The 11365-nt window shown below is 48.8% G+C and overlaps 2 protein-coding genes and 1 non-coding gene across 4 annotated transcripts; 2 read left to right on the forward strand and 1 right to left on the reverse strand.

Moving 5' to 3' along the window:
• Positions 1-2255: 2255 nt before the first annotated feature.
• On the forward strand, positions 2256-5874 carry LOC119268498 (eukaryotic translation initiation factor-like). The gene is made up of 5 exons (XM_037550156.1): positions 2256-2596; positions 3805-3973; positions 4102-4227; positions 5297-5362; positions 5468-5874. Exons 1-5 carry the CDS (start codon positions 2379-2381, stop codon positions 5516-5518), a joined length of 630 nt encoding a protein of 209 aa, XP_037406053.1. The 5' UTR covers positions 2256-2378; the 3' UTR covers positions 5519-5874.
• An 839-nt stretch (positions 5875-6713) lies between these two features.
• Positions 6714-10903, forward strand: LOC119268508 (cellulose synthase A catalytic subunit 7 [UDP-forming]). Of its 2 annotated transcripts, XM_037550175.1 has the most exons (8): positions 6714-7015; positions 7106-7221; positions 7309-7378; positions 7484-7643; positions 7740-8829; positions 8928-9485; positions 9703-10053; positions 10144-10903. In XM_037550175.1, exons 1-8 carry the CDS (start codon positions 6814-6816, stop codon positions 10729-10731), a joined length of 3135 nt encoding a protein of 1044 aa, XP_037406072.1. In that variant the 5' UTR covers positions 6714-6813; the 3' UTR covers positions 10732-10903. The 2 variants fall into 2 exon arrangements, with proteins under 2 accessions (XP_037406072.1, XP_037406064.1); XM_037550167.1 differs by having other exon boundaries at positions 6714-7221.
• Positions 9539-9609, reverse strand: TRNAG-GCC. Its single transcript has one exon. It is a non-coding gene; the product is annotated as a tRNA-Gly (tRNA).
• Positions 10904-11365: the final 462 nt, after the last annotated feature.

Here is an 11365-nt window from a genome sequence, read left to right on the forward strand (position 1 = left end):
TTGGTCCTTGTTCATTTCCGGGCAGTTTGAATTTGTGCAAATATCATATCTGCCATCTAATTTCTGTTAAAATTGGCTGTTATTTGATACAAATGTGTGTCAAACCGCGACTCAGTGTCTCTGTCAAGTTCTAATTTGACCAATAGTAGCTTTGTGTGTCATCGGAACTTTTATTTAAATTTCACGAGTTTACTCTTGGAGTTGTAAGTTTCAGTCTGTTTTGAAAGTTTGCAGGTTCTAGTTCGAATTTTGCAAGGCAGGCGTTTAAGAAAGATCACAGAAAAATGACGACGGAACAAAAGGCAGATTTGCTAGTTCGGTCTCTCGGAGATGCACAAGGGTAAGGTGTGCGTATGTCTGTTCAAGGGGCAAGTGTGCGTGCTTGTATGCATGTGCATCTATGTTTGTATACTATGTTTATACTCCCTCCGTTTTAAAATACTTGACTCAACTTTATACTAACTTTAGTATAAAGTTAGTATAAAATTGGTCATCTATTTTGGAACGGAGGTCAAGCAATAGGTTAGGATCATTGCCTCTCATATGTTAATATACTAAGTGATGTAAGCGGGTTTGCATGGAAAATGAATATCTATCTACGAATGTTAGCTCTTTTTCATACAAGTTTAGACTATGTGAAATATATGATGCCTAAATATAACTATGGCAAGCCTAGAACTAATGGAGATTATGACCAAGGACGGTGAGTATGTGGGCAATGCAGCAGTCATCATTGATGATTGTTACCACTTGGCATGTGAGTTTAGTTCAATTCGGTTTGAATTCTGTCCTAGAGAAGCAAACACTGTTGCTCATGAATTAGCTAGTGTAGCTAGATCTAAATTCTGCAGTGAGTGGATTGAAATGGCTCCTAATGAGCTTCTTCCTCTTATACTTAAAGATGTAAGTGTTATCACCAATGAATAAAGAGGGAACTTTAGTTGTCAAAAAAAATGACAAGCACAATATATATATGAGCGGCTTGCAATGTGAAGGGACCAAAGTAAAACTCAATTGCGCATGGAATATAATTAACCGAAAGCATGTGAGCTCAGAATAGAATAAACTAGAAGCACATGGAAACTAAGATATATCCCGATGTTCTTTCTCCTTGAGAGGTGGTAATCATCGTTTGGAAATATGTGACACCACCAAAGTTTCTTGACACTTGCAAGGTAAGGGACAAAAGTAAAGTAATTGAACTTAGAATAGAAAAGCGAAAGCACGCGTAGACCAAGATATATCTCAATGTTCACTTCCATTGAAGGAAGCTAAATACTGTTTGGAGAGGTGTGAGACCACATGTTTTCTTGACACCAACATGGTTCACCTTCTCTCCTTGAATCTTCCCCACAAAGGCGAAGCCCAACTACTCATGGTAGACTTTGAGACATCCTCCAAACCTTTATAAACAACGTTGTAAATCATAATTTGATTCTTCACCGGTGACTCCTGTTCTCTAGGAGTTTCGACCCCTCAAGAGTGACAAGATTGAAGGGGAAAGCTTGAAACTTCTCAAATCAAGAAAGCGGTTGGTCAAAAGAGAGAATAAGAACGATCTCGAATAGGGTTAGACCATCTCTCAAATCTCTCACAAGTCTATCGAGGAATCGAAGAATTATGGTTCAAAGAGCGCGAGAAGAGTTCTTGCTCATGTCCTAAATGTTTGGAATGAGTGTAGGGTGACTTGTATAGTTGTTTTGAGGTTGAGATCACATAGCTGGACAACCCACTTGAAAGGGCACAGACAGTTTGCCTGCCTTCACACACATGAGCAACATTCCAATGCAATGCAGCTTGTGTTGTGGCAAGGATGTGAGACACTCAAGACATATTCAACGAGATCAACAACAACAAAAGAAGCACATATAGCAAAATAAGACCACTCAAATACTCAAGCATAAATGAGATTGATCATTTTTCCAATTTTTGTTTTTCCGATTTGTATTCTTCTGTCATTTCCTTTTCCTTTTCTCTCATTTTTCTTTATTTTATTTTCTTTTATCTTCTATAAACGATGTCTAAAGAACCCTCTTAGCTGGTGAACGTTCGTTGGGAGGGTTGGCATTTGTGAATGTTTTGACGACAGTTTTACTTGTATGTTTTTTTTTCAGAGAACGGTATTTCTATCTCGCTTCACAACTAAAGAGACCGCTAAAACCGGTGGACAAAGGGCCAATTTCGTTACACTTGTTCAGCCCACAAAAGATCAGACACAAACTGGGTAAGAAGCCCAGGTAAGACCCACACGGCTCATACCACCCCTCTGCCCCCTTCCTTTCCCTTCGGCGGCTGCTCCTCTCTCTCTCTCTCTCTCTCTCGCTGCGGCTCATCCTCCCCATCCCAAAACCCTCGGAAAGCAAAGGCGGCGGCGCGACATGGCAGAGGTCGAAGCTGCGCTCCCGGTGGCGGCGACAGAGACCCCGGAGGTCGCGGCCGAGAGCGACGCCGGTGCGGCCGAGGCGAAGGGGCCGCACAAGCTGCAGCGGCAGTGGACCTTCTGGTACGACATCCAGACCAAGCCCAAGCCCGGCGCCGCCTGGGGCACCTCGCTCAAAAAGGGCTACACCTTCGACACCGTCGAAGAGTTCTGGTGGTACGTGCGCGCGCTCCTCTCGCGCTTCCTCACCCGATCCGCTCAGATCTGATCTAGTCATCTACATGCTCTGCTGGTTCCTATCCTTAGCGGTTATGTGATGGGGATTTTTAGCCGACGATATCGAGTGATATGCCCCCTTGCGCCAACAAATCCGAAAAGTATAATTTGTTAGGTTATTCTGGAGATATCTGCTGATTTTATGATTTCAGATGTTGTTACTGCTGTGGGTAGAGGTCGGATTGCTTTTGGACAGTGTTGTTTTGTTGTATGCCTAGCTCTCATATCTAGGGAGGGTCCTGTGGGGGCGTTTTTAGCATTGGTTAGAACTTTGTTGTATGCTGGAATGATGCATGTATGATACTATTTGGTACTCTAGCTGATAAAGGATTATTTCGTTGCTATCAACAGTCCCATTGACTTTTAACATTTTATATACACGTTGAATTTTTTCTACGTAGTTTCAATTTAAATCAACTTAGGTACTTCTATTCGTATATTCCTGCTTGAGCATGACTAGTTTTATCTATAGTTTCTTCTCCAACTTCCTCCTGAGTGTTGTGGAAGGAAAATCTTCCTATGAGTAAGAATGATATGGTTCTGTTTGGCAAATAAGAATTCTCAACATATGTACACGAGATTTCGGTGTTGTTTATATCAAGTTTGCACGTGTCATTATTTGTATGTTGTGATAAACAAACCTTTGCTGTTTTTAATTCAATATGGATAAAGATTCCTAGATTTTTTCTGATAGTTGGGCACCATTGCTTGAGCTCAGTCTCCGGCTCTCCGCCATTTCATTGTTTCTTTTTTGTTTCTTAATTCGTTCCTTTAGGCACCATTTACTCGTTGGTGCTTCCTTTATGGGAATAAGGGAAAACCCTATATTACTAAATAGCAATAATAGTCTTACAGTACAAAACACATTTTGGTTTGTTTATGGACCAAACCATCGCAGCATATATTTTCAGATACAAACATGACCATAAGACCAGTAATGTATAATCATATTTGAGGAGTAGCAGTATCAAATGCACGTGATATGTTGTGCAGGAAAGTGAAATCAAAATTCTGTTTTCTGTTATGCTAAACTTCTACTGCGGCATTTCTTCCTATTTTCTCTTGGGCAGTTTGACTATGATTATGCTATATGTTTCTATATTCTAAAATTCCTTTTTTAACTTACGCCTTCCTAGTTTCTTCGGCAGCTTGTATGATCAGATTTTCCGTCCGAGTAAGCTGGTAGGAAGTGCTGATTTTCATTTATTCAAGGCTGGGGTAGAACCAAAGTGGGAAGATCCAGAGTGTGCAAATGGGGGCAAATGGACTGTGATATCTAGCAGGAAGGCCAATCTTGATACCATGTGGCTTGAAACGGTAAATTTCTGTAATATTAATATTTTATTTTTCTGAGGTGCTTAGATCTACCATAGCATCTCACTCTTTATCTGGGTTCCAAAGTTCCTACCAGCGGAATCCTTTTGACTAACTTTGTAAACATGCAGTGTATGGCTCTGATTGGAGAGCAGTTCGATGAGAGCCAGGAAATTTGTGGTGTTGTCGCTAGTGTTCGCCAGAGACAGGATAAGCTTTCATTATGGACTAAGACTGCCAGTAACGAAGCTGTTCAGGTTTGTTTTGGGAACAAAAACATTTTGCAAATCAGCCTCACTGATGGTTGTATTTTTTTGTACATTTTAATGTATTGGTTGAAATGTTGACTGGGATAGTAGCCCAGTGCTTCCTCGCCTCTTCTAGAGTCCACAATCAACATGCATCTAGTTTTGTGGATTATTTTAGGGAAATTTTTGAACAAACGAGCACTCTACAGACCACAGCTCTGATGCATTTAATTACAAATTCTAAATAACCCACTACATGGCAAAGCAAAGTATCGATTGGACAACCAACTTTACTGGTCCATGAAGCAGAAAAAGCCTTCTATTCAATTGACAAGAGGCCCCTCTCCATATCTCTTGAAGTGAAAACAATTTATTTGCGAAGGAAAAAAGGAACTATATTATTCTACTCAATGCTGTTTAGCTGCAGCCTGCAGGGATGGTACCAGTCAATTGTGTTGACAAGGCTAGTCTTTGTGGTGCTGCACTGATGTTACCTGTGTCTCTGTCATGCAATGTGTTTAGAAGTAGTTACTGTACATTGAAACACTGTAGACTATAGAATGTATGTATAACGTGAACATGCATCCTCTATTCATATATGTATGAGAATTGGAAGAAGATGCTCTTAAGTTTTTTTTTTCAGTAGGAAAAGAACTAAAGGAAACATTTGGTGTTAACTAATGTACTTAATAAATTTGTTTCGTATTTAGCATCAGTTTTACAAATCCCTATTTTTTACTTGTGCGTTTATTGAAGGACGTTGCCATGTGGGCATTTTCCATCTGTTTTGTAGTCCCTCTGTCTCAAAATGTAAGATGTTTTTTGACACTATTATAGTATCAAAAAACGCCTTACATTTTGAGACAGGGAGTACAATATAACTAGACCAAGCTTTAGAGATTCTCTTTCTTTCCAATGCATGCATATATAGATAGTAATATTGGGTCACCCTTCCATTTATACAGTTTGGGCCATTTGCCATGAATAACACCAAGCCCCAGACTGCAACTTATATGTTGCTGTTTAATCATGTTGAGATGGTTGTAATGTGTTCACCCCTTCTTTCGTCATACTACAGGTGGACATTGGCAAGAAATGGAAGGAGGTTATTGACTACAATGATAAGATGGTCTACAGCTTCCACGTATGCCTCTGTTTTTGTTGCCCAAAATTGTGCACTATAGGCACTCATAGATAAGAAACATTCTATGTCGGCTGCTGACTCTGTTTTGGTGTGACTCAAATGCAGGATGACTCGAGAAGTCAGAAACCAAGCAGAGGTGGACGATACACCGTGTAAGGCTGCACGCATGATGAAGACCGCAGCTCAGAAAGTGGCCTTGTAGTGTTTGACCGAGATTCGAACCGCCTCAGCTAATGTTGTTTGAGGCAATTTTCCAATCTATTATTATGTCGTTTTGCTCTCTGATAGCTTGTGGTATACAGAGATGTTGTATGCACTCATTTTTCCTCGCAATATCCCTTGATTACAACAACCCAGAGGAGGAACTCCATCTCGTGTGGGAAGTGGGATGCATCATCACTGTTTTAAGTATATGTTTGCCTTTGTGCAAGACTTGGTATTGGCTGTTTAGTCCACTTTTGTGGGCTTTGAAAAGCTTGCATGGAAAAAAAGATGAGTTTTGTGGTTCTTAATAGATGGGACTAATGTTTTGTGGTTCCCTTCCTCTCTACTTTCCTACCAATATCGCCTGCTTAGATCGAAACATGTTTCATTACCTTTGATCTGTGCCCAACGATACCTTTTACTCCCTCCGTATGACTTAACTTTGTACTAATTTTAATACAACGCTAGTACAAAGTTGGATCATAGTTGGATCATCTATTTTGAAACGGAGGGAGTACGTTCGAGCAAGTGGAAGAGCACTAGTTCTTGCTTCCCCTCTCTAGATAGATGGACACTGCGTCGGTGTGCTCCTACGCTCGGCGGCCCATGGGACAAGAAGTTTGTTCTTGGTTACCACTCACAAGTTCCATCTCCCGAGCATGGTTCTCCTACCATGCATGCCCCATTTATACACGCACTGACTTGAAGCTCACTCACTCACGTACGGCTTCACCCTGGCACAAGGAACACCGATAGATGGGTCACCGCGAACCACCCCTACGTGGACGTCTCAATTCACCGCTTGCTTCACCCACGGCCTTGTTCCCACAGCACCACGTTCCTGTCCAGCATTTCCTTCTCCTTTTCCGCATTTTCCATCCATCACACAAGTCCTTTTTGCTTCAACAACACTGCGGCATTTTCCATCGCACCTAAACAAAGAAAGAACACACCAGACGCAGGCCTTGCTACGCAAGCGACCGATCCACGCTGTGCTTGTCATGCATCTTTCCGCCTTGCCTTGGCTTGTGCTCTAATCAAGCCCGGACTCTCCACCCCACGGTTGGTGCCGGACGCCGCCCTGCCACCTTACCGCGCCATCTCACGCACCCAAGCAAGCTATATCACCTGCTAGCCTCCTCCTCCATGTCCCTTCACCGATACCTCACCCCTCCACCACCAGATCATCATCACCGCCACCGCCACCGCCACCTTGCGCGGCACCGTCGCAGTGTCGCGCACCAGCCATGGACACCGGCGAGCCCAAGGCCAAGGCCGCCAAGGTGTGCCGCGCGTGCGGCGACGATGTCGGGGCGCGGGAGGACGGCAGCCCCTTCGTGGCGTGCGCCGAGTGCGGGTTCCCCGTGTGCCGGCCCTGCTACGAGTACGAGCGCAGCGACGGCACGCAGTGCTGCCCCCAGTGCAACACCCGCTACAAGCGCCACAAAGGTACCCACCCACATTGGTTCAGAAGCAGACAGTTAGAGATGCCACGGTTCATCACAACTGGGCACATTTTGACGGAATCTACTGTCGCAGGGTGCCCGAGGGTGGAGGGGGACGAAGAGGACGGCGACATGGACGACTTAGAAGACGAGTTCCAGGTCAAGAGCCCCAAGAAGCCTCACGAGCCTGTTCCCTTCGACGTCTACTCGGTGAGATCGGCGTGCAATGTTTCCATTTTTGAAACATCCAACCGAAGCAAACCATCTTTGTGAACTGACGCGACGCTTGCCTTGCAGGAGAACGGCGAGCAGCCGCCGCAGAAGTGGCGCCCCGGTGGCCCGGCGATGTCCTCCTTCGGCGGAAGCGGTCAGTGCACAACACAACACCTCTTTTTTTTTTTCGTGTTGTTGCTGCATGAGAGTGATCTGAAGAACTGAAGAGGAGTTCGTGTGGTGCGTGTTGATTTTGCAGTTGCTGGCAAGGAGCTTGAGGCGGAGCGGGAGATGGAGGGGAGCATGGAGTGGAAGGAGAGGATCGACAAGTGGAAGACCAAGCAGGAGAAGAGGGGCAAGCTCAACCGCGACAACAGCGACGACGACGACGACGACAAGAACGACGACGAGTACATGCTGTAAGCCCCGCCTTCCTCGCCAAAATTCAGTTCGAATTTGCTAACCAACGTACGTACTGTACGTGGTACTCATTGCGCGCCTAAATGAAATGGAAGGCTGGCGGAGGCGCGTCAGCCGCTGTGGCGCAAGCTGCCGGTGCCGTCGAGCCAGATCAACCCGTACCGCATCGTCATCGTGCTCCGCCTGGTGGTGCTCTGCTTCTTCCTCCGCTTCCGGATCATGACGCCGGCCAACGACGCCATCCCGCTGTGGCTGGTGTCCGTCATCTGCGAGCTCTGGTTCGCGCTCTCCTGGATCCTGGACCAGCTGCCCAAGTGGTCGCCGGTGACCCGGGAGACGTACCTGGACCGCCTCGCCCTCCGGTACGACCGCGAGGGCGAGCCGTCCCGGCTGTCCCCCATCGACTTCTTCGTCAGTACGGTGGACCCGCTCAAGGAGCCCCCCATCATCACCGCCAACACCGTGCTCTCCATCCTCGCCGTGGACTACCCCGTGGACCGCAACAGCTGCTACGTCTCCGACGACGGCGCCTCCATGCTCTGCTTCGACACCCTCTCCGAGACGGCCGAGTTCGCGCGCCGCTGGGTGCCCTTCTGCAAGAAGTTCGCCATCGAGCCCCGGGCCCCGGAGTTCTACTTCTCCCAGAAGATCGACTACCTCAAGGACAAGGTGCAGCCGACGTTCGTCAAGGAGCGGCGCGCCATGAAGCGCGAGTACGAGGAGTTCAAGGTGCGGATCAACGGCCTGGTGGCCAAGGCCGAGAAGAAGCCCGAGGAAGGGTGGGTGATGCAGGACGGCACGCCGTGGCCCGGGAACAACACCAGGGACCACCCCGGCATGATCCAGGTGTACCTGGGCAGCCAGGGCGCGCTGGACGTGGAGGGCCACGAGCTGCCCCGGCTGGTGTACGTGTCCCGTGAGAAGCGGCCGGGGCACAACCACCACAAGAAGGCCGGCGCCATGAACGCGCTGGTGCGGGTGTCGGCGGTGCTCACCAACGCGCCCTTCATCCTCAACCTCGACTGCGACCACTACGTGAACAACAGCAAGGCCGTCCGCGAGGCCATGTGCTTCCTCATGGACCCGCAGCTCGGCAAGAAGCTCTGCTACGTCCAGTTCCCCCAGCGCTTCGACGGCATCGACCTCCACGACCGCTACGCCAACCGCAACGTCGTCTTCTTCGACGTAAGCCCCCCATCCTCTCACACCTTCTGTTTCACTTTCATTCCGAAGCGTTGGCCTGAGCTGATGAATGCTGTGGCGTGGCGTTGTGGTTGTTGCAGATCAACATGAAGGGGCTGGACGGCATCCAGGGGCCGGTGTACGTGGGCACGGGGTGCGTGTTCAACAGGCAGGCGCTGTACGGGTACGACCCGCCGCGGCCGGAGAAGAGGCCCAAGATGACGTGCGACTGCTGGCCCTCGTGGTGCTGCTGCTGCTGCTGCTTCGGCGGCGGGAAGCACCGCAAGTCGGACAAGGACAAGAAGGGCGGCGACGACGAGCCGCGCCGCGGGCTCCTCGGGTTCTACAAGAAGCGGGGCAAGAAGGACAAGCTCGGCGGCGGGCCGAAGAAGGGGTCGTACAGGAAGCAGCAGCGCGGGTACGAGCTGGAGGAGATCGAGGAGGGCATCGAGGGGTACGACGAGCTGGAGCGCTCCTCGCTCATGTCGCAGAAGAGCTTCCAGAAGAGGTTCGGGCAGTCGCCGGTGTTCATCGCCTCCACGCTCGTCGAGGACGGTGGGCTGCCGCAGGGCGCCGCCGCCGACCCCGCCGGACTCATCAAGGAGGCCATCCACGTCATCAGCTGCGGGTACGAGGAGAAGACCGAGTGGGGCAAAGAGGTAAATCATTCAGTTGCTTATTACTGTAAAATTTCTTCAGATAGAAAAAAAAATACACCAGCCGGGAATCGAACCCGGGTCTGTACCGTGGCAGGGTACTATTCTACCACTAGACCACTGGTGCTTGGATGAGCTTCTGCCATTCGTGGAGCATCCCATTCGTGATTTTTGACTAACAATCCATTTTGATTTGATTTCTGGCTTGAAAATTATGCAGATTGGGTGGATCTACGGGTCAGTGACAGAGGACATCCTGACGGGGTTCAAGATGCACTGCCGTGGGTGGAAGTCCGTCTACTGCACGCCTACGCGCCCAGCGTTCAAGGGGTCGGCGCCCATCAACTTGTCGGACAGGCTTCACCAGGTGCTCCGGTGGGCGCTGGGTTCCGTCGAGATCTTCATGAGTCGCCACTGCCCGCTCTGGTACGCCTACGGCGGCCGTCTCAAGTGGCTCGAGCGCTTCGCCTACACCAACACCATCGTCTACCCCTTCACCTCCATTCCCCTCATCGCCTACTGCACCATCCCCGCCGTCTGCCTCCTCACCGGCAAGTTCATCATCCCCACGGTAAGCGTTCACCACTTCTTTCAACCAAGCTGGTCTGCCTGCGTTGGCAAGCAAGTGATCGGTAGGTGACCGTGCGTGGGTGCTGTGCAGCTCAACAACCTGGCGAGCATCTGGTTCATCGCCCTGTTCATGTCCATCATCGCGACGGGGGTGCTGGAGCTGCGGTGGAGCGGGGTGAGCATCGAGGACTGGTGGCGTAACGAGCAGTTCTGGGTCATCGGCGGCGTGTCGGCGCATCTGTTCGCCGTCTTCCAGGGCTTCCTCAAGGTGCTGGGCGGCGTGGACACCAACTTCACCGTCACCTCCAAGGCGGGCGCCGACGAGGCCGACGCCTTCGGCGACCTCTACCTCTTCAAGTGGACGACCCTGCTGATCCCACCCACCACGCTCATCATCATCAACATGGTCGGCATCGTCGCCGGCGTCTCCGACGCCGTCAACAACGGCTACGGGTCCTGGGGCCCGCTCTTCGGGAAGCTCTTCTTCTCCTTCTGGGTCATCGTCCACCTCTACCCGTTCCTCAAGGGGCTCATGGGGAGGCAGAACCGGACGCCCACCATCGTCGTGCTCTGGTCTGTCCTGCTCGCCTCCATCTTCTCCCTTGTGTGGGTCAGGATCGACCCCTTCATTGCCAAGCCCAAGGGGCCCATCCTTAAGCCGTGTGGAGTACAGTGCTGATTGACCTTAGCTGTCAATGGCTCGCACGCATTGCACTTTTGGGGCGGTTCATATTTGACTTGCTTATTTTGTACAAGTTTTGCAAGCGAGATAAAGTGTTGATTCAGGGGGTTTCAAGTTGTAAGAATTTGTTCAGGACATTATATTCGAATGGAAAGACACTGTTTCTGCATTTCTGTCGTTACATTTTTGTGTTCGCAACTTGGCATACACCACCACATCAAATACCCCCTCTGTAAACTAATATAAAATCTTCTTTTTTATAAAAGAGAGATCGCCTCTCCGATTTTCATTACTAGAAATCACCAAGTCTTACAAAAACAAAATAGGAAACCGAGTCTTAACTACGCATCTCAACCTACTACAGAGAGAAGAGAGAAGGAGCCATCCCTCCCTCCCTCACAACTTTCTCTCTAGCATCCAAGATCTGAAGCCTGAGCTCATATATTGATCCAGCACCAGCAAACAAGTATAACAGAGTATCAACAGCAAAGACGTAGTTCCTTCATCTTTGTATTACATCATAACATTGAGCTAAAGCGGGGCCGTAGAGAAATGGCAGAGAAAACAACGCAACGTAGGTTTGTCCAAGAGGAAGTCGGCCTTCCAGAGAGCAGAACTCCAACCAATCTTT

This window comes from Triticum dicoccoides, chromosome 1A, assembly GCF_002162155.2.
Source record: "Triticum dicoccoides isolate Atlit2015 ecotype Zavitan chromosome 1A, WEW_v2.0, whole genome shotgun sequence".
Classification (NCBI taxonomy): domain Eukaryota; kingdom Viridiplantae; phylum Streptophyta; class Magnoliopsida; order Poales; family Poaceae; genus Triticum; species Triticum dicoccoides.